The 24,733-nt window shown below is 30.9% G+C and overlaps 1 protein-coding gene across 3 annotated transcripts in view; it reads left to right on the top strand.

Moving 5' to 3' along the window:
- Positions 1–20,965, top strand: part of LOC143044881 (uncharacterized) — a 39,181-nt gene extending 18,216 nt beyond the window's left edge. For all 3 annotated transcript variants that reach the window (XM_076217104.1, XM_076217105.1, XM_076217106.1), the window contains 8 exons: positions 312–3,702; positions 5,732–5,822; positions 7,742–7,835; positions 9,519–9,727; positions 10,349–10,493; positions 12,322–12,411; positions 13,580–13,717; positions 14,902–20,965. In XM_076217104.1, the coding sequence (XP_076073219.1) occupies positions 312–3,702; positions 5,732–5,822; positions 7,742–7,835; positions 9,519–9,727; positions 10,349–10,493; positions 12,322–12,411; positions 13,580–13,717; positions 14,902–16,818 (6,075 nt within the window). In that variant the 3' untranslated portion in view covers positions 16,819–20,965. The remainder of the gene's footprint in view (positions 1–311; positions 3,703–5,731; positions 5,823–7,741; positions 7,836–9,518; positions 9,728–10,348; positions 10,494–12,321; positions 12,412–13,579; positions 13,718–14,901) is intronic.
- The last annotated feature ends 3,768 nt before the right edge of the window (positions 20,966–24,733 follow it).

Raw genomic sequence — 24,733 nt, 5'->3', positions numbered from 1 at the left:
AGTTAATATATTGAGGCCTGGTAGGCTTAGTGGTTTAAGAAGTTAACCTAATGCATTATAAGCCTATCAACACTGAGGTTGTCAGTTAGAACCCTGCACATTTCAATCTTAGTTGACTACCGTTTAGTTGATATTTTCCTCGCTGAAGGTATTAGTTCCTTCTAGACACTCTGGCTTCCTTCACCAATAAAAAGTGCTAATCACAAGTAAACATTGAAGGGTTTTTGATGTACTTCAAGAAAGGAAAAAGCATTTTGAATTATTTATATTTTAAGAAAGAAAAATTGAACTTGTATTTTTTTTATTTACAGAGTAAACACAGAACATTACCTGTCATGTCAAATGGACTATCCTCTGCTGGATTACCTATGATGTCAAATGGACTAGCCTATGCTGGTTTACCTGCCATGTCTAATGGGCTATCCTATGCTGGTTTACCTATGATGTCTAATGGACTAGCTTCAGTTGGGTTGCCTGTGATGCCAAATGGATTACCCTCAGTTGGATTGCCCGTTATGCCTAATGGATTATCGGCAGCTGGATCAGAATCTCACATCAATACATTATGGCAGCAACAGTTAGAATTAATGCATAAATCAGTCAATGCTTATCAGAAAATGGGTGGTTATGGCGGCAATAGTGCTTTATTCCAGAATCCATATCTTCCGTATTCAGGGTATGGTTTGTATGACCACCCAGATACTGGTAAAGAAAGTAGCAAAAAACAAGGTAAAAATGCACATGCGAAAGAATCATTGAAATCACCTCAACATTTATTAGGCCAAAAATCAGCCAGTAACACCCAACAAAGTCTGAACAATTCACAAGATACGATAGAAAATTCACAAAATCAGCTTCCAAAAAATGAGGCTCAACCGCCTCATCATGAAACCACTGTCCATTGGAAACCATCTATAGATAACATTAACACTGCTCAAAATCACTATAGTCATCCTTTGCATAGAAACCAGGAACTCATGTTTTCACCTAATCAAGACTCTGGTAAAAGGCAGCAACAAAGAAAATGGGAACCCATGCTATCTCCCTATCTAGACTCTGGTAAAGGGCAGCAAATTAAGAAACAGGAACACATTTTATCACCTAATCAAAACTTTCATAACGGGCAGCAACTTAAAAAACAGGAACCTATGCTATCTCCTTATCAAGACTTTGGTAATGGGCAGCGCATTAAAAAACAGGAACCCATGTTACCTCCTAATCAAGACTCTGGTAAAGGGCAGCAGCAAAGACACCAGGAACCCATGTTATCTCCTTATCAAGACTTCCAAAAAGGGCAACAACAAAAATATCAGGAACCCTTGCTTTCACCTAATCAAAATTTCAGTAAAGGGCAGCAACAAAGACACCAGGAACCCATGTTATCTCCTTATCAAGACTTACACAGAGGGCAACAACAAAACTATCAGGAACCCTTGTTATCACCTAATCAAAACATTAGTAATGGGCAGCAACTTCCACTGGATTTTAGTCAGTCAAACCTAAATCAGTCTCCAGTGGATTTTAGTAAACAAAAACAAAAGCCTTCTGTTCATTATCCAATGGATTACAACACAAATCAATATCATCCATCAAATATAAAAAGAACAGGTAATTTTGGAGGTGTCAAGCTGAATGGTAATGAAGCCGTACCTTCTAACGTGAATTATCAAACACATCTAGAAATAAATACGACTAGCCATGAAACTTTTCACAACAGTGATAAACTACCAACAAACCCACAATCTCTCTTTCTCATGGATTCCCCGCCATTTCCAAACAAGGAAGTAAAGAAAAAGCAAAAACTGAATTTACAATCGGAATTAAAATCACCATCTCAGGAAAATAGAACTCCTCAAAAACAGGGAGAAATGCCAAATGGCCATTATCCTTACTTGCCGAATCCCTTACTTCCAAATTACTATAGTGATCCGCACATGATGAAGGCTTTGATGGCTCACCAAAAAATGTATGCAGAGAATGCAATAGGGGGCCAACCTGGTCAAATATTAAAAAGAAAATCCTCATCAAAAGATGTGAATAGCAAGAAAGTGAAGAGAATCAAAAAATCTGGTGAAAAATTGAGTAAAAAAGAAGATCAAATTATAAATATGGATAAAAATGTTTGTGATGGACAAACTAAGAGTAAGAGCAAGATTTTATCAATGGATATTAAAAAGTCATTGCAAGCTAACTCTATGGCACTTAACAATATTCAAAGCCGTGTTCAAGAAATTTTAAATTCTGCGGCAAAAGAAATGAAGCAAGGTAAAAAGTCAGGAATTGATCCATTAACTACAGATGTCTCAATGGATGCAGATTTTTTAAATGCTCATGAACAGTTATTAAATCCAGGAAATGATAACTCTAATTCAGGAAAAGATAACTCTCATTCTACTGTCAATAATGATAATTTCAGTTTTGCTGAAAATCCTTGTTGCAATAATTGTGAGAAACTTGGACAGCGTTATTCTCCGCTTTGTGAAGAAAAATCCAAAAGAAATTCTGTAAGTGATTTACCAGAATTGATAAGTGATAACAAAAATATTTCTTTGGATTTTAGTGCAAAAGCTCCTGTGGTCAGTAAAGTAACAGACAATTCCATGTCCGACAAATATTCTGACAGTGGATCTAAAAATGCCAGTAGCTTGTATGAATTTGATGATGATTATTCAGACATGAAAACTGACGCAATTTCATCTAGTGCAATTATTGAAAAGAATGCTATTCCCAATAATTACATGATTTCTTCCAGTGCAAATATTGATAAGAATGCAATTCCCAGTATAAATACTTTTCAACCCATGTCTCAAAGTTCAGCAGTACTCCCAACATTTAGTTCTTTGTTCAAAAGTTCAAGTTTTCCAAATTTTCAAAATAAAGAAAAAGAAACAAGTGTAACAACACATGAGACATACAAGTCAAATAGTAATAGTGCATTGTCAGAAAATTCTAGTTCTATGGTTAAAGATTTCCCAATAATTCCAAACAAAATCAGTCCAGAAAATAAGAGCAATGGACTTGAAAACATACCAGTTTTAACTGAAGGAAAAAATAACTTTAGTAATAATTTTATGAATAATTATACAATGGGAAACTTTAGTAATTTTCTTCCTTATTCTACGAATTCAAATTTTGGAACCAAACATGAAAGCTCTGTGGTATCTACATCTAGTGTATATTCAGTGTCATCAACCAATACAAGTGCTAATTATTTGGATTATCCAATTACTCCAGTTATTAACAGTGATTCTAATTTAAAAGTCTCTGAAAAAACAGCGGATGAAATTTTCAAAGTGCCCGATAGTGCAAGAAGCTCAGTTAGTGCTATTTCTAGACTGGAAAAAAATCTTTCAAGTTCATTTCCCGATAGGAGTTTTGAGAATGATGAAATGGATGAAAAATTGGAAGATTTATCTTTATTATTAGATTTTGAAAATTCAGATGATGAAAAAGAAAATCTATTTAAAAATTCAATTCCTAAATCTGTTGGAAGTGAAGGTGATCATTTACTTGATATGAAACCAGGTGAAAGTATTCCAGAATCTGGTTTGGACCAGTTGGCCTGGGTAGCCGATCAAGTTCAGAAGATAAAGACGAAGATCACTGGGGCTGCTGATGAGGAAGATGATGATGATATAACAACACGTCTGCAAAACAACACAAAGATTGAAATGCCGCAATGTGGATGTAGAGGTCCTGGATGTAAGTTTCAAAAATAGGTTTCTGACTATTTTTCTTAAAAGGGACTGGGACTAATATTTTTAAAAGGGGTTGGGACCAATTTTCCAAAGAGATATTGGGACTAATTTACTTAAAAGGGTTGGAACTTAGTTCTAAAAAGTGGTTTGGAACTTAGGACTAGGTGATTTAATTCAGGGGATCTGAGACACTGGTGCAATAAACTGGATTCATTTATATTTTAAGAATACCAATTTTCGTGGATAGGGAAAAAAAACTGATTATTGCAGATATTTGATTTCATGGTTTTGCTAAAACAGGCGAGGATCCAGAGGGGGAGGTTACGGGGGTTGGAACCCCCCCTTTTTTTTGGACGATCAATGCATTTGAATGGGGACATGTAGTTGGAACCCCCGTTTGTCCTGGGCTAGGAACCCCCCCCCCCCTTTTTAAAATGGCTGGATCCGCCGCTGTAAAATCTGAATACAAGCTAATAGAAAATTTAAACTCTGTTGAATATTTCAATTCACAAGTTTACGTAATCAATATTATATGAAATTCACGAAATTTGGTATCTCAAGAATAAATGTTCCAATTTTTAGTCTATACAATATTATACTAAATTCAAAGTTGACACTTCTTCCTTTTGCTGTCAATTTATTTCGCCCTCTGACTTTATAGATATTTATTAAACCTTTCTTAATTCAGAAATTATTGTGAGGTGTTTATTAGTGCTAATAATGTGATTGTGTGAGTATTGCAATAAAAGAGAACTCTCATTCTGATATCTGATGCATATATCTGTATGCAGCTTTTCCTGCAATCACAATCATTAATCTCCCATTTATATTCATTCTATAAATTTGATACCTTCACATTTATCACGTTTATAAAAACATAGCAATAATTTCTAAATTTACGATAATCATTATTAAAAAAAAAACAGTATAAACACACGAATAATCGCTATAAACATGACAAAGCAAATACAGCTTTAAATTGTATATTATTTTTACATTAAATTGTTGTTTAACATTACAGTGATTTATTGAGCTTCTAAAAATATGACATGCATGTACATTTGTACTTCAGAAGGTCAGAAATTGTCTTTTTACATTATTTAAAAAACTAATTTGACAATTTTGTACAAAAACAGTTATAGCCGTAGGCAAAAAGTTCACCTGACAAATTGACTATCTGTTAAATGAATTGTACCTTCTTAAGAACATTGTAAAAGGTCAAATAGATTACATGTTGGCGCATAATAAAGACGCATCATCTCGTAATCACATTATATAGAACAAGAGGTAAACAAAAAAGTTTGAAGTTTATGTGTACTCTTAGCGATTTAGTCAACTCAGCACTTGTATATAAATAAATATGTAAAAATATTGTTATGAATAAAACAGAATGTAAGTTATCTGTTAATCTACCTTCAAGGGGTTTTATAAACCAGGATTTGAAGGTTTATGTTTAAATACTTAATATTGTAAACATATATGAATTTTTAAATCTTGTTAATGATGACAGTTAAAGCACCCATGACCATAGTTGTCAATAAATTTGTTTAATTCCCCTTTTTACAGTTTTGTTTCTAATGTCTGAGCTGCCTTCCTTCTACTCTAAATTTACCAGCCTATCTGAAAACATTTTAAGAACACTTTTGGTTTGAGCGCCTTACAGTCCAAAACTTTTCCCCATATATAGTCGTATGAAAAATATGGAAAAAATATTCATGTATTGTTGTACATATAAATGCAATATAATATACTGTAAATTCAGAAATTATTCCTATGTTTTTATTATTACGAAAAATGATTTTAAACAGGAAAACAGGATTATAATCAAAATAATTAAACTTACATTTTTGAAATTGTTATATGAATTAAAAAGGATTTTTCTCAATATCGCAAAAATTTGAAATTGTATCTTAGTCTAAAATGACAAAATCGCAATATTAAATGCACGCAATAATTTCTGAATTTAAAGTAATATATAAAGCAGATATTTAAAGAATCCATAGAAATAACAAAATGAAATGTTTCATTGTTAGATACCCCAACAGAAGAAGTAGAGGGGCCTTACTATACACACCTAGGGGCTGCAAGAAGTGTACAAGCCATTAGAGAACTGCTGGAGAAAAGGTTGGTTATAATCCAATGGTTAGAAATGTCAAGAATTTTAAAATCAGAAATAAATAGAACAAGCTGTATGAATTCCTTCATGTGGTAGAAGTTAATTTATATTTAGAATTGATGTGGTCCATGTAGGCTCCCAAAGATTCTGAAAACAAGTGTTCATTTTCTTACTATACATATGAAAGTTTGAGAATGGGAGGGTATAAAAAGAAAAATTAACATGTTAAGTATGTTTTTAGAGCCAATTATGTGCACATTGATTTCATGATTGTATCCCAATATGTAATTATGTACATGTATTAGACAAAAGTTTTGAATGTTAATTTTTTTCAAGGAAAATTTTGTGAGAATTCAGTAGTAATAATTTTTTTTTTTTACACTTATGCTAAATGTTTTTGAATTTTTCTCCAGTAATCAGTATACTATTGAATATTTACATAAACATACAATTACTTTCTAAAATAATGACGGGCCTGTGATGTTAGTTACTCAGCCTTTATAAAATGTGTCACTTGTCATTTTTACATAACCAGAAGTGACGGTTTTCCTTGACCTTTAAAAGTTTAATGTTTTTGTACTTTAAAAACGACCTTGAAATGTCTGTTGTGTCTGCTGCTATTGTTCATTTGGTGCAGTTAGGGTGAAGTTGTATTTGGGGGATGTTTTTATTGATGTTTTATGACATAATATGTTTTCCATTAAAATTCTGAGTACCCACAGGTCATGCACATGTTTGAAATTAAAACATTCTTCAGATTATGATATGTCATTGAAGGGTTAAGATTGCTAATTTACATACTTACGCTCACTTAAAAGAAACAAAGTTGCAGTCAAAAATAAATGAATTTTTAAATTAAAAAACGCACTATAATACAGATATCATTTCTTAATGTCAATTTGAATGTAATTTTTCAGTGTTTATAATTATGCATTTTTTTTTAAACTGAAAGAAAGACTCGTAATTTTACGAAAGAAAAAAAAAATGTGACAGAAGAAGACTAATTCCAGATGTATTGCTGATTGATACAATTTTCAGTGAGCATTAAAGAAACGCGAAAGATACCAGAGGGACATTCAAACGCATAGATCAAAAATAAACTGACAATACATTGTTAAAAAATGAAAAAGACAAACAGAAAAACAGAAAAACAATAGTACACAATACACAACATAGAAAACTAAAGAATAAGCAACATGAACTGATCTATTTGATTTCTTCTCATTAATATAAAAAAAAATACAGGTTTAAAAAACCTATACACAAGCATATTAAAATAACTATTCCAATCTCTTGTTTCAGATCTGACATCAATCTTATTACATTATTACATTGTATTGCTAAAAATATTTTGAAAATGAGAATGAAATTTGTTATGCCAACTCGGCAACTGTAATTAGCATTAAACAAATACTTTAGTATGAGTATTCTATTATTATTATAATAAAGTTTTAATTTTTATGCCCCACTTACGATAGTAGAGGGGCATTATGTTTTCTGGTCTGTGCCTTCGTCCGTCCGGTTAAAGTTTTTGGTCGAGGTAGTTTTTGATGAAGCTGAAGTCCAATCAACTTGAAACTTAATACACATGTTCCCCATGATATGATCTTTCTAATTTTAATGCCAAATTATAGTTTTGACCCCAATTTCATGGTCCACTGAACATAGAAAATGATAGTGCAAAGTTCAGGATAAAGTTTTTGGTCAAGGTAGTTTTTGATGAAGTTAAAGTTACATCAACTTGAAACTTAGTACACATGTTCCCTATGATATGATCTTTCTAATTTTAATTCCAAATTAAAGTTTTGACCCCAATTTCACGGTCCACTGAACATAGAAAATGATAGTGGGAGTGGGGCATCCGTGTACTATGGACACATTCTTGTTTTAAACATATTTTAAAAATTGAATTTTATTTTTCTTCCAGGACTGGAATGACGGGTAAAGCTATACGGATTGAAAAGATAAGATATACTGGTAAAGAAGGAAAGAGTTCACAAGGATGTCCGATTGCTAAATGGGTTAGTATCAGTTATAAGATATGTAAATAGCTTTATTATCTTCTTATAATTTAATTTTGGATGTTACAAGTCTTCTGATTGGCTTACAGTGTTTTGTCTATCAGCTCATATGACCGTGACACTATCAATGTTTTTCCATGATTTACCCAGGCTTAAAAAGTGAATTTAAATATAATTAAAATATAAGGAATGGCTGAAATTTATTTCTGTCTACTTGAAATAACGTAAAAGATGTGCATTTACTTTCAAATAACTCAGCGGGTTATTCAATGTGCGCCAGAGACAGAAAAAATATTAGTCATTCTTTAAATATTTTTTTTAGACATTGTAATAACATGAATTAATATTTGTGGAGCATAATAAATTCATGCTGATTTTGTGTTTAAAGTTGCATCAGAAATTATTTTATTTCAGAATTGAATGCTTCTTTTTGTAAATTTATTGGGGTGTAAAAGCGTTGACCGAAGTACATTTTGTATGAAGCGCGGAAGTGCTTCATTCTAAAAATGTGCGCACGGTCAACGCTTTTACAACCCTATAAAATTACAAAAAGAAGCATTCAATACTTATAAATACATTTTTTAGCTATGATCATGAAAACACGAATTTTATATATTTTTTTTTATTTAATTCACCTGTGCACTTTATTGTTGGACCACGTGTTATGAAGGAAAAGTTGTATTGAGCAATGCAACTGCTTACGGAATAACATGTGATGTGCAGTTAGCCAATCAGAATAAAGTATTATAATGAAACATACATCTAATGTAATTATTAACTGTTAATTCAGAAATTTATGTGTTTATATATTATTGCTAAGCCCTGGCCTCTGACATAAATGCAAATTCTGATTAAATTTGAATTCAGAAATTTTATGAAAGAAAATCACAATTGAAATTATGAACTAAAACTTTTAATATTGTAAACTAAAACTGTAGCATTTTTTCACATTCACAAAAACATGGCATTATTTCTGAATTTACAGCTTATGAACTCTTATCTTCTGTTATTGAAAAGTAAAATCACAAAAATACTGAACTTCAATGAAGATATAAAACGGAAGGTTCCTAAATAAATGGCAAAATCAAATGATAAAACGCATCAAACTAATGGCCAACAACTGTCATATTCCTGACTTGGTACAAGCATTTTCTTAAGAATAAAATGGTGTATATGAAAAGTTTGTATGAAGCCTTTAAAAATTTTTGTGACCATTTTAATTGCAACGGATGGACAATGAACAAAAATGCAAGATAAATGATAGGGGTTTAGGTAACTGCTACCAAAAAAAAAATTATATTGCAAGTTAAAAATTTTGAAAACCAATTACAAATATTTTGAGAAATAAGATTATTGAAAAAAATTAATTTCTGCTTAATTTTTTGGCAAAATGCAGAAAATTGTAGATTTATAGTAAGAAGACAGATGTGACCTCAATTAAGTTTACAAAATGAAAATCTTGTGAGATTCTCGTGAAAAAAATTACAACTACGGTGAAACCTGGCTCAACCAAAAATCTGTATAAACCAAACATGTTCTTAAGCACTGTCATATCAAATTTTATGTGTTTGAACCTTATGAAACCAAACAAAATCTTTAGTCCCCAGGGGTTTGGGTTTAAACAAGTTTCACTGTATTTATTTCCGAACTTTAAACAATGTTGAATTGTTTTTTTTTTTACAGATAATCAGAAGATCTAATGAGGAAGAGAAATACCTGTGTGTTATTAAACAGAGACCAGGCCACTTCTGTGATACTGCGTGGATTATAGTTGTGTTAGTGGCGTGGGAGGGGATAGAAAACAACACTGCCGCTGATATGTACGATTATCTTAGAAGTACACTCGCTGCACACGGATTTGAAACTGAAAGGAGGTGTGGAACAAATGAAAGGTTAGCATGCTATTAGTTAGTTATACGGCAAATTATTGCTTGTTTGGATTCTGTCATTTCCACCTGCCAACCATTATAGCAGTCAACCCCTGCAAAATAAAACCTTAGGCTAAAAGTTTTGTATTATCTGTGTCTGCTATCAAGCAGCTTTGGGAGTTGGAGCAAGTATTTGTCAGTTTGGAGTCAGAAAAATATAAGAAGATTTGGTGACATGTCTTCAAGATATGAAAACCTCAATAGTAGTTCTACAGAAATTATAACCAAAAATGAAATTCTTATTAAAGTTGATACACTTTTCATCACATCTTTATAAACTGTTGATGTTGAGGTGGCCGAGTGCTCTAAATAGTTCATTTGGTGTATCACTATAAAAAAAGAAGCTGTGGTAAAATTACCACAGAGGCAATGTCTACACTATGGTTGTGATTTCAAATCCTGCATGTGGCAGGTGCATTTGATTTCAATTTGAAGGTCATGGTTTTGTCTGTCAACTTTCTCCACCAATAAAAATTGGTCACTAAGATGTAGCCAATAGTACGAAAAGTGGCATTTTACACTTAAAATCAACCATTACGAACTGTTTTGGCAATATTGTCTTATATGAAAATTTTTTATTTACAGGAAAACTTGTGCCTGCCAGGGAATTAATTTAGGAAAGAGAGGAGCCTCATTTTCATTTGGTTGTTCATGGAGCATGTACTTCAATGGTTGTAAATTTGCTAGAAGTCAAACAGCAAGAAAGTTCAAGTTAAAAGAGGTCACTAAGGTGAGTTTTTATACACCTGTAGCAGATAGGATATTCTTCTGTTAATATTTATACGCCCGTTTACAGAAGGTGTTATGGTATACCATACGTCGGTCTGTCCATCATCAACATGTCAGACAATAGCTCAAAAACGCTTTAATGAATTTGCATGAAACTGTTTATATCTATTGGCACGAGCTCCCTTTCCGTTTTTACAAATTTTAGATGACATTTCCCAGTTATGGGGTTTTTTTCATTAAAGGGAAACTTCACGATTTTTCACTTATTATATTATTATGTTCATAATACCATAAAAAACATATTCACCAAGTTTTATTTTGATATGAAAACTAATAAAGAAGAAAATAGGGAATTATTAATTTTATTTCTTCAAACTTCCTGACTTATGTGACGTAGTTTTAGTCTTTTTGCATGCTGGGAGTGAAATAAATCTCAATTAAGTCTTATATACCATATAATAAAGCTATTTAAAGGGCATCGACGACTTTTGGTGTAGCTATCAACCAACTAAAAACAAGTGATAGCATACAACTTTTAAAATTAGATTGTAGGATTTATGTGTGGATTTTTGATACGAATTTTAGAAATAAAAGTAAATCATACAATAGAACATTTTTATGATTTTTTTTCTACAAATACTTTAAATAAAAATATGAAACTGACATGAATGATAGTGTATTAAAAATACAATGTATTCTGACCTTTATAACATAAAACATAAATATAAACAGTTTAAAAATGACAGACCATGGTTATTTAAAAAATAATAACATTTTCCGTATCAAGTCAGTTAGTCAGATAAAACAACCGTACGATTGACAAGATATTGACACACAATAACGACTACATCAGGTTACTATAGTTTTGGTCTTTAAACATATAGTGGTCTCAAAACGGAGGAGATGACAAAATGGCAGCACGCAGGGAATTGACACTCTAAATTTAAAATCGATGGTGATCTCTTATCTAGCAGAATAAAGCTTTGATATCTATGAATTTGAACATTTTTATACAGAATGGACATAATATCAATTTTTGATTTTTTCGCGAAGTTTCCCTTTAAAAGGTGGGAATTTCAAATTTTAGGTTTTATGTTTTTTAGTTTTATCCATAAAAAAGGGGTAATTTTTCAGACGATATCTTAGTGATTTGAAAAGTTGTCATAAAACTTTGGTCACTGTTTTATATCTATTTTAATAGATAACCTCCTTTTAGTTTTTCATAAATTTCTGATTGGACATCGAGAAGTTATTGAATTTTATTCTTTGAAAAAGTGACGGGTGTATCATGCACTCATGGCTCAGCTGTTTATTTTATTGACCTTTTGGAATTATAAACAGAAGAGATTGAATTCTACTGTTTGTTTTTATAACAAAGTTTTTTTGTAGTCATATCATTTGTATTTTCATTCTGATTTTTAACGATTTTTATATTATAAGTTTTGCTAAGAATAGTACGTAGTAGGGATGCCTAAAGTTGAAGAATATTTTATCAGTTTTATAGAAATTTCAAAGAAGGACTAATTTTACATGCTGAATAATTGATCATTTTATAAGTGTGAAGTTGGTCTACTCAATATATTTCTATCTATGGTTTGCTTAGTTTGATATATTTCCTAGAAGAAAATTATGTGAATGGCGTCAAACAGGAAAACCAATAGTCTAATCTATATAAAAAAAAAACAAGAAAGGGTAACCATCTTTGAACCACACCAACAAAAGACAACCACTGAACAAAAGGCTCCCAACATGAAATTTTGGATATAAATTAACTTCTAAGCAGCTTATTCATAAATGTTACATCTTATAGGTTTTTTTTCACATTTCAGGAAGAAGAATTAGAGTCTAGTCTCCAAAAACTTGCCACTGATGTAGCTCCACTGTATAAACAAATTGCTCCAGATGCTTATCAAAATCAGGTAAAACCTTATGTGTATTGTATTGAATATATCTTAAGTTTTCAATATAGAATTTTTGCTATGTATTGCATATCGATATGTCATGGAGGCCCTATCAAGTTGAGTACAAATAAATATATACACAGCAGAAAATCTAAAAACTATACTACTGACGTTATATACAAATACACAAAAAAAACCCTTCAAATATGTAATTCCTGGCTATGGCTGTTCATAGTTAATTGGTTTGATCTATTTATATAATGGTCATATACAAGTACAATTTTGCCTAATATCATAGCAATATCAGAAATGGCTCTGTTCGAGTAGCCATGCAGTCATTGTTGACCTTCAGCTGTTGTCTGCTCTATGGTCGTGTTGTTGTCTCTTTGACACGTTCCCCATTTCCATTCTCAATTTTATACACCAGAAATATTCTGTTTTTGTTATCCAGATACTAATATACTGACGGAGTAATATGATGATTTTCACTGTAACTTTTTTCTTTAATGTTAACTTTTAACTTTAATGATGACATGTAAGAATTGTAATGGTATAATTAGTTTACTGGATCAGCAAGATTGTGTGAAGAAAATTAAAAAAAAAACATGGCCCTTCTCAGTATTTACTATTTCTTTTCACACAAAATAGCATGATTTGATGAAAATAAGCTGGGTAGTGGAGATATTTTCAAGTACCGTTTGAAGATAAACTCATCGCAGATAACAGGATTAAAATTTAGTATTTGCGCCAGATGCCAATTTGTCTACAAAAGAATCATCAGTGACGCCAGGATCAAAGCAATTTGAAAAGGCCAAATAAGTACTAGGTTGAAGAGCATTGAGGACCAAAAATAACTAAAAGTTTTGCCAAATACAGCTTAGGTAATCTATTCCTGAGGAAGAAAAGCCTCAGTTTTTCAAAAATTCAAAGTTTTGTTAACAGCTAATTTATAAGTATGACCATATCAATGATAATTTGTGTCAACACAAGTGCTGACTTCTAGGTTTGTGATACCCTAGGGGAATAAAAACTCCACCAGCAGTGGCATTGAGACACTGTAAATTAACTCATCAGAGATACCAGGATAAAAATTTATTATTTGCGCCAGACAAAGACAAGACAACTTTCAATTTCTAATATTTGATTATACTTTATTATTAAATAATTTCACTTGTTCAATTTGTAGGTTGCATTTGAAGACAAAGCAATGGACTGTAGACTAGGTTTCCAGGAAGGACGGCCATTTTCTGGTGTGACATCTTGTATTGATTTCTGTGCACATGCTCATAAGGATCTTCATAACATGAACAATGGCAGCACAGTGGTAAGTTTTGTGATCACCTTGTTACAACAGGGATGAAATTTTAAGGATGTCTCATTGGAGGGTTTTGATCCCGGATCCTGCTGACTGTTTTGACAGATTCCCGTAGCCCGCTTACACTATGTACTTAAGCAATTCTCATTTTTTTGTAATTTCCCGGGTCCCGCTATTCTCATTTTTTCGTAATTTCCCGGGTCCCGCTAGACTCCATTTCCCGTTTTCACGGCACAATAATTCGACTTTCACGTGTCACGCTTACAAACAATCAACATTCCCGCGTCACGCTTAGACCCCAATGGGACCCACTTTTAAACTCACCTGGTTACAACAGAGAAAAAGTTTTAAGCTCACCTGGTTTTAACAGAGAAAAAGTTTTAAGCTCACCTGGTTACAACAGAGGAAAAGTTTTAAGCTCACCTTATTTCAACAGAGATGAATTCTATTCTGTTAAAAAAAAATTTCACTATTTTAGACCAGGTTTTGTCCATTGCGATTTTTTTAGTATACACAGATATTTTTTGATATAGTTATTGCTCTTTTTAATTCTGTCTTCTGATGAGCAAAATCAACTATAAAGAAAACATGATAAATTGCCATCATCATAATTAATAATCTTCATACTCTTTTCATGATGATTATGGTTATTATATATTTGTTATTATCATTATTATTTAGTTTTGCAGAAATACTTAGATATAAAAAGATGTGGTATGAGTGCCAATGAGACAACTCTCCATCCAAGACACATTTTGTAATAGTAAACCAGACTAATGAATTAATGGAATCTTTGAAAGTACTATAGTTGATGACAAGATTTTAACAATTTTAATATTTTGATAGAATTTTAGAGAATATATGCTGTTATTCAATTTACTTCAATTACCAAATAAAAATATTTCTATAATCTAGCAACAAAAAATATAGCCTCACTACATTGTATCAATTAATCAGTTTTCAAAGATTTTGCTTCCATATATGGTGTTACTTTCTAATGCAATATTTTAGTCATCATTATTCTTTTTTGTCACAATTCATTTGAAGTTAGCATCTGAAATAAATTTTTTAAAAATTTGAATAACGTTTAAGTCAGTTTGTGAAATTTATTAAAGATGTATATTTTTCATGTAAGTGAACAACAAATATAAATTTTTACACTTTTATGTCATAGAATTTATATTTATTTTCAGGTAGTGACTTTAACAAAACATAGAGGACTTGACAAAGCAGAGGATGAACAACTCCATGTTTTACCATTGTATGTTATGGATATGTCTGATGAAAATGGAAGTGCTGATGCACAGTATGAGAAAGTCAAAACCGGCGCGCTAGAAATTCTAAATTATTATCAAATGGAGGCTAGGATAAGAAACACTCCACTTACACCTTCACGGAAAAAGAAAAAGGAAGGGAAGAAAGGCAGTCCGGGTCGTAAAAAGGGAAGTGTTAATAAGAACAATTCTTCTCCTGCCACGCCAAAAAGAAAAGTGGTAGAATCTACTCAGGATTCCAATATCTCATCAGATTTGTATTACAATGGTGAAAAACATGGGTCAAATTCAGGAACACCGCAAAAGACTTCCCCACCAAAGACCAAAAAAACTAGCAAAAGCTTAAGCTCAAAAACCAGTTATGAGGAATTAATGAACAATGCTTCACAACCAGGATTTGCTGATACTTACGATTCATTTTGGAATTATTTTTATTCATATGGATCGTTTCCACCTGCTGATTTTATGGCTTCCATGAACATGAAGGCACAGAGCCTTATTAAAAAATCTGAAGATTTAAATCAAACTTCTGAAAATAGGCAGCCATCTTTAGATTTGAATGGAATATCTCCTCAGATCCAATCACCATATTTGAATTCACATAATCAGGAAAACCATCATGATATAAAAAATATTCAGACATCTTCCATTTCAAAATCTCAAGAAAAGGCAGCAGACAACACATTTCATAATCCATCTCATCAATTTCAACTCCCACAATGCAATTCATTTGAAAATAAAAATTATCAGGATGAACAAAGTGTTAAAAATCAAATAAATGCTCATGGACTTTCAGGTTCAATTGCCAATGGAGATACTGAAAAAATGTGTACCAATTTTACTGGTATTGTGAATGAAATTCAGAATGCATCAGGATATAAAAACGGTGCTAGTGAACAAAATACCTCAGATGTTGATGGGCAGCATAGTACTCTGCCTGTAGATCTTTCAAATAAACAACAGCCATTTATCAATCCGTACTCTGGGAAAGACAATTCATTCCAAAATTCTGATTCAAGTAGTAGAAATTACGAGTTGAAACAAAATGCAGCCTTTGAGTCACCTCTTCATCTTTTATCGGAGGCTGTTAGTATGAGAACAAACGAATTTAGTAACAATTTTTCATTACAAGATCTACCTCAGAATTCTCAACCTTATCATCTTGTTGATTCATCAATGAATAATAATGTTCAAAATGGCCAAAGAACAGGTCTGAACGACTACACGAAAAATTGCATATCAGAATCTGTCCAGAATCCATTTAATCCAATGCAGACGAATTCTGTAAATGTTGATGCTGATATAGACCAAAATATTTTAAAATGTGAAATTGAGTATAACGAAAATGCATTTAGGGATCAAAATGTTGGGGGTGTTGCAATAGCATTAGGTCATGGTTCTGTTCTATTTGAGGTTGCTAAACACGAACTGCATGCAACAACAGGACTCAAACAACCGAATCGTCATTCTCCGACTAGAATCAGCCTGGTTTTTTATCAGCATAAAAATATGAATTACAAACATCACGGTATGTTCATGTATCAAAAAAAATGCGAAAGAGTGCGACAAAAAAGACTTAAAGATTTAATGAATGGAACCGGTGAAAAAATACCAGACTCTGTATTAGAAAAGGTTATGAAAGGTCCCGGAAAGAAGAAAAAATCTAAAAAGGAGGAAGAGGAGAAGTTTGATATTATGAAAACAAGTGCAGCTCAATACAAATATATGTGGGACACGACAACAGCTAGGTCGGAAACCATGACAACTGAGTCCGTGGTCACACATTGGGTAAAGCCTCAACCAATGGTTACTGGTCCGTATCAACGTTGGATATAAAATATGATCTCATTCTGTTAAAAGATTCAGGGCTATTTTCATCCATAATTTTTTGTTGTATAAATGACAATCGCAGCTGATGTATAATTGCTTGCATTCACTTTATAATATTATTGATAATTTATTAACAAGGACCTTTGTCTTCAAGAAATAATGGGGGGAGGGGGGATTTACTGGATAATTTCTTCTTTTTTTTTTATACAGTTCTCTTGATTATTTTATCACTTTTTTCATCTTAAATGCAAAAGTTTGACATGAAATGAGAGACCACACAAAATGAAGCTGTGTCCACTCATGGGTATTTAAACATATGATGGGCTAGAAAGGTTTAGTATCAAAATTGTAAACTTTTAATTTTATCAGAAATGATATGTATATTCATTAAGTTGAGTTGATTTATTTAGTAAATATAAATCTTATTGGGATTTTTTCATAGTTATCTTTTGTTAGATTATAGGGCTTTTTTTGTTTTGTTACAGTTTTTGTTATTTTTATATACTTTGTTTTGAGAAACAGAATTGTTACAGCTAATTTCCTTAAGCATGTAGAGCAAGACTTTAGTTAGCTTGCTTGCTTTGTTTTTATAATGTACAATCATTAGGATAACACCCAATTAAATTCAAATATTATAACTACAGGTTAAACTATGCCTATATATATATTGTTTAAAGATGTCAATCTTATTTACAAATCTTGTACAAACAATTTTACAAACAAAGCAAGCAAGCCAACCAAAGTTTTGCTTTACATGCATTAGGAAACTAGCTGTAAGGAAAATTGATGTTTAAAATGAAATGTGCTACAAGGATTGATTTTTTTAATTATACAGAAAATTATAAGATTGAACAAACATTGCATGAATTTGTTTTAGGTCTATCCCTTTTAACTCTATTTTTTTTTTTTTTTGAAAACTTTTTAACATTTTTATAAATGCAATTCACATTCAGTCATATTGTCTCGTAGTCATAACATTTTTTAAAATTTGTCATGATATTATGAATTTCATCAATTTCAAATGTTTTTTGTTTTTTTTTTAACCTGGATGGTATTCCCTTTTTTTCAATTCATAAAAATAGCAATTAGTACACCTTGAAAATTAACCACATGTGGTTGGTTTTAAAAAATTATCATTCATTTTAAAAGTATTTTATTTCAGTAAATTTACAAACTTTTCAATTTTATATTCACATATTTTTAACCATTTTTATTATGTAGCATTTAGCTCAGGGATTCTCATGTAATTTGATTATATTTTTTTCTTCTCTTTCTATTAATGCTGATAATCTGTGATTTTGTGCTTTAATTCTTATTAATTGTAAAAAGAATCAAATTTGTAAATGAAATTTGCTGTACATAAATTCTATTGTAAATTATAAATTATTTATGAGTGCGTTAAGTATTTTTTTTAGACTTAAAATCATTTTTATACTGTTTCACTGACCTATAGACACATAGTAAAATCTTCTTGATATGGTGGTGAAATTATCTCCCTTTACATAGCTACCTTAAATAGAAATTGAAATTACTGACAACTTCCAGATAAAAATAAACAATGAGCAGCTTAAAGATATTTTTGTCCTTTTGTTTTTACTCACAATAAAGAAGGCAGTTGGGGTGCCCCATGTACATGATATAGAAATTCTTTTGCAATTACGGTGTTATGATAACTATACAATGTTAATATAAATTATGTGAAGGGTTAAGTTATGTAAAATTATTTTGCATGCAGATTTTATAGAAATTGTAATAGTTAATCTTGCATTTTCGTTCCTATTTGAATGTTCAACACTCATGTTGAGTGCATCCAAAAATTTCTTAAATACAATACTATAATAAAGAAAAACTTACGTTCTAAAACCATCATGAACTATTTGCATTATTTGACAAAGGAGTTGAACATGTACAACGATATAGTGTAGATTCTTTTTTTGTGGATTAATAATATGTTAAATTATAAGGGAACATTTGATTTCTTGGTTTGGCCAAAGTCTGCATATAAGCCGATAGAAAATTTGTACTTTATTGCAGATTTAATTTGTTGTTAACCTATACCAACAAAATCCACAAAAATTGGTACCCCATGCATAATAATGAATCCACAATTCATGTTGGTAGTCAGTGCAACAGATATAAAAAAAATGATTTTATTCTAGATTTTTTGTTGTTAGTTAAGATGTTGTTGGCTATCAGATGTTTTTATTCTTTCTTCTAAATATATTTTGTATTATATATAAATTATCATTTTTTTTAACGTCTTGGAATATTATGTTGAAGAAATAATTTTATTTGAAAATATAGTGCTGATTAAATTCATAGAAATTATTTATGTATTAATTTGTATGTATATTTTTGGAGAAATAATAAACAGAAAATTATTCACGTAAAAAGTATGAGAGGACATTATAAAGTAAAATTAATATCTATAGTTTATGGGCTATGAAAGTGCTATATTTGGGATTGGATATGAGTTTTTTCTATAGTTAATATTTATTATAAATTCCTGAGTATATTGTTAAAATTATCATAAAAGCTACAAGTTTAAGTCCAGATTGATTAGAGTATAAGTGTCTAAATGGATAAATAAGTGGAAATTAAGACATTATAGTTAATTCTCAAAATAGGATAGTGCACTCTCCATATGATATATTTGTTCCTTTTTAATAACTTGGTAAAAAAATCTCTTGGGCTTCAACTATAAATAAATTTATAATTAGGTTATAATGAATAAGAATATCTAGTCAGTTTACGCTTCCAGAAACAATGCAATTTCCTATCTAATTCGGGTTATTTTTTTTAATTCTTATTTGCAGTTTTTGTATAGAATGAGCATGAAATCTTGAATAAGAAAATCTAAAATTCCATATAGATTATTTTAGCTCATTTGGGTAGTTTATATAGGATTATACAGAAGTTAAAAAGTATTTACTTTAACTGAGTTATATGATTTTTGTCTATCTCTGTGAAGATAGAAATTCCAACTCCCTTTTTTAATCAGGGCAAAATTTGTGTTTACTGTAATGTTAAATTAATATGTCAAATTTTCTTTGTGGTTAAAAGTATGAATATTCACTTCAATAGAACATATTTTTGCAAACTCAAACTTGAGTGGCAAATAGAGGATTTAACATAATACGTCTGTAGAACTTGTTTTAAATTGTATGTAATTAACACACATATCTGAATGTGTATGTAATTTTTAAATTTTTCTAAAAGCTTTTTAGTGTTAACCTTTTATGGAATACCTGTACAGATATTGTTACAAAAAATGAATGCTGATTTTAAGCATTTTATAACACTGCAAAACAGTTTAATATCATAACATGTTTAAAAGTAAAAAATGTTTTTTAATTATGTCCCGTTATACATTTATTTATGATCAATTAAGTGAAAAATTATTTTTAAAGGTAATAAAATGTCATGATATATTGGTCAAAGGGAAGATAACCCAAATCGATAGCATGTTTTTCTACTTCAAATAATTTCTAAAACAAATTCTAGTTATTAAAATGTGGATGTTACTGACAACCTATATTAAAGTCAATATAAAAAGAAACCTTAAATTTAAATCAAAAGTTTTCAGTCATAAATACATATCATATATATTGTACATGTGTTGTACTTTTCTTATGATATTACCCAGTTTTCTGGTTGCCCATGATGGCCTTTTCAGAAACCATAGTTTTATGTGTATCTTTTTTTTTAATATTTTGAAATCTTTGTTTTAACATTTGTGCTCTTTATATAGATATATATATAAATAATAGATTTATGGTGGTCACTTGATTTTTTAAAAGTTTTTTGCTTTGTATAAGGTAACTCAATCTTTTAACTTTTGCTTTTACATGCAATACATTTTAATTTTTAAAAAGTTTATCTAAACAATGGGAAGGGGGGTAGAATTTTTAATTTCTCGCAATTTGTGCTAGCTATTCCTTCATTGTTTGGTATGTCTGTGTTGTATGTTAGTGGGTTTGAAATATTTTTATAACATGGAAATTCATGTTGTAGTATAAAAAAATTATACTTTTTATACACATATATATGTAATGGATATTATTATAGAGAGTAAATGTGATTTCAGAAAGTTTTACCAATTAATATTTATTTGGTATGTCTATTTACAAACAAATTAAAACATTTTCTGAAGTTTTTGTCTTTTAATGAAATGTGTTTTGATCTGTACTTTGATAAATATGAACAAAATGAATGCAAATGCTTTGGAGGAGTCCTTGTCCCTGCAATGTTGTATTTTACTTCAAACATGCCAATGTTCTTTCTGCTAGGTTTCTCTTTTGAATGGTTACAAATTATTTCATCCTGTAGCCTTTTACAGCTTACTATTCATTGGGTTTTGATTTTATGTTAAAGGCCATATAATAACCTTTAATTGTTTACATCTTTGGACTTCAAGGAAGTTAATCTTATTGGCAATCATTTGAATGTTTTTATATAAGGTAGATATAAATAAAAAAAATGTGGTATGGGTCTCAATGAGAAATGGAGTGTTGACTCGTATCAATTAGCAAGCTATAAAGGACCCCAAAAAGACTAATGTAAAACAATACAAACAGGATCAATAATGGTTCAATCTATATAAAAATCCAGAGATGTTAAAAACCACACCAACAAACGACAACAGGCTTATATCCCAGGCATAGATTACCTAAGCCGTATTTGACACAACTTTTTGGAATTTTGGATCCTCAATGCTCTTCAATTTTATACTTGTTTGGCTTTATAAATATTTTGATTAGAGTGTCACTGATGAGTCTTATGTAGACGAAACGCCTGTCTGGCTTACTAAATTATAATCCTGGTACCTTTGATAACTATCATGACTTTTAAAAGACAGGTGCATAAAAATGCAGCGGATTTAAAAGTTTTAACAGGCACCAACCATCACCCTAACCTGAAACAGAAGTGTAACTGTACAAAATCAAAAGACAGTAGTGTAGCATTACAACATCAAAAGACACACTATACATTTTAATTGCAAAGGCATATATAAACAGAGCATATCAAGAACATGTAAAGATAAATGAGCATTTATATGACAAATAATTAAAATGGAATGCATAACAAGTTTGATAAATATATGATATATTTCAAGAGAAAAAAACAACCTTTAGTATGGTAATCATAAGTTCAGTCAGTCTTTATGAGAATAAACACTCCATAAATGTTAAATAATGATAACTTTGACATCAATTAAGGCAACAGTAGTATACCGCTGTTCAAAACTCATAAATCCATGGACAAAAAACAAAATCGGGGTAAGAAACTAAAACTGAGGGAAACACATTAAATACAAGAGTCTTGAAGTAATGTGAATTCACACTCAAACGACAACATTGGGAAATTTCTACAGTCTACAAAAGACATAATCTTATATCAATGTGCTTGGAAACCGTAAAATCTTGTAACCTAGGAAAGTGTAACAAAAACACCAAACTTCAAGGCAAATTTGTAAAGGAGAAGTCCATAAAAACAAACATAATCCAACTCTGTCAATGAAGGTAGCTATTGAAATATATTCCTGACTTAATATGGGCTCTTTCCGAAGAAAATAATGGAGTTATCTTGTTTATTAGCTAGCTAAACCACTCACTTGAATGACAACAGTTGTTTACAACTTCGTTGTATTGACAATATTTTGTGAGCAACCCACACAGACATACTAGCAATAGGTTAAAGTGTCAATAATTGGGATCGAGCAGCCAAAATGGTGTAAACATACAACATTTGCTGATGTTTTTTGTCTGTATGCCTTTTTTGTGCTGATTTGTTCCATTTTTTAATTATTTTTTTTATAGGGATTAAGATTATAACACAGTGTTGACTGTTGTACTCCTATTTTTGACATTTTTACCTATTATGTCTGTTTGTTTAGTTCACACATCGTTGTCAATATAATGGTATTTTATGAGACTGTCATACAGAGAGGTCTAGCTAGCTATAAAACCAGGTTTAATCCACCATTTTCTACATCAGAAAATGTCTGCACCAAGTCAGGAATATGACAATTGTTATCCATTCGTTTGATGTGTTTGAGCTTTTGATTTTGTCATTTGTTTGGGTACTTTCCGTTTTTATGCCCCACCTACGATAGTAGAGGGGCATTATGTTTTCTGGTCTGTGCGTCCGTTCGTTCGTAGGTCCGTCTGTTCGTTCGTTCGTTCGTTCGTTCGTCCGTTCGTTCGTCCGTCTGTCCCGCTTCAGGTTAAAGTTTTTGGTCAAGGTAGTTTTTGATGAAGTTGAAGTCCAATCAACTTGAAACTTAGTACACATGTTCCTTATGATATGATCTTTCTAATTTTAAAGCCAAATTAAACTTTTGACCCCAATTTCACGGTCCACTGAACATAGAAAATGAAAGACTTTTTAGTGCATGTTTCAGGTTAAAGTTTTTCAGGTTAAAGTTTTTGGTCAAGGTAGTTTTTGATGAAGTTGAAGTCCAATCAACTTGAAACTTAGTACACATGTTCCTTATGATATGATCTTTCTAATTTTAAAGCCAAATTAAACTTTTGACCCCAATTTCACGGTCCACTGAACATAGAAAATGAAAGTGCATGTTTCAGGTTAAAGTTTTTGGTCAAGGTAGTTTTTGATGAAGTTGAAGTCCAATCAACTTGAAACTTAGTACACATGTTCCCTATGATATTATCTTTCTAATTTTAATGCCTAATTATATTTTTTATCCAATTTCATGGTCCATTGAACATGGAAAATGATAGTGTGAGTGGGCATCCGTGTACTTTGGACACATTCTTGTTAGATTTTCCTCGGAGTTCAGTATTTTTGTGATTTTACTTTTCCCAGATATCCAACACAACTGACTCATTCTAATTGACTTTTTAAACAGTTTTTGGAATATATATGATATCCCATACAAAATTTCTTAATCAGTAACATATATTTGCTGCTGTGTCCGTCATATGATTATCTTTTAATCAATGGAAAAATTGATAAAATTTTGCAACCATGTATTACTGACCAGTTTTGAGTATAAAATTATTAGCTATAAAAAAATTATTCTCTATGTATTTTTTAAACAAGATTAAGTGCCAACAGGACACCATGCTCCACTCATACAATCACTTTTGTTTATTGAACCCTAAACATTGGATAAAAACTCTAATGTTGTATATATTTTGAAAAAGTTCAAATCATAATCAATATGGTGGTGTAACAATATTTCGAGTTGCATGGACCGAAACACTATAATAAAATACCTTAAAGGAACATTAAATCAAACAATATATTACTGTTGCCTACATTTAAATTGGTTCCCTGTCCGGAACTTCATTTCGGAAAACAGTTTCTTATTGTTACTTTTTGTGGGTAATCTAATTATCAAAAGTGTTCATATATATGAGCACCAATTGGTGCATATGTTTAATTTCCAATCTGCCTAAGAATCAGACAATGCCATGGCGAAAACACAACAAACAAAAATGCACTCAAGTTTATATTTATTTAAGTTAAGAATGTATAATGGTGCACGAATATAACAGTTGTTTCCTTTTCCTGTTCTGCATGTTTTAGAATTACAAGATATAATTTGATTGAAATGCATAAGAAATTATCAATTAAGAGGAACTAACTCCAAATTTGCAACAATGCTAACCAAAAGTTATATAGATTTCTCGAATTACCAGATACGCAGAAATGAAATAACTATCATTTCCGACTAAGGAAGAGTGTAACTTCCAAATAAGATGGTTAGGTCAGCGTTTTTTCTTCCTTTTCTTGCATGCTTTGAATGAATAAAGGCAACAGTAGTACACCAATGTTCAAAAGTCATAAATCGATTTAGAGATAACAAATCCGTATTCTAAACTATAAAAGGAAAACAACAGGAACACTGAAGTGCAACAAAAAATAAACGCCACCATACATAGAAACGAACTGT

This window comes from Mytilus galloprovincialis, chromosome 9, assembly GCF_965363235.1.
Source record: "Mytilus galloprovincialis chromosome 9, xbMytGall1.hap1.1, whole genome shotgun sequence".
NCBI lineage: Eukaryota > Metazoa > Mollusca > Bivalvia > Mytilida > Mytilidae > Mytilus > Mytilus galloprovincialis.
The sequence above is the reverse complement of the archived record's forward strand: the minus strand, read 5'-3'. Positions and strand labels throughout refer to the sequence as shown.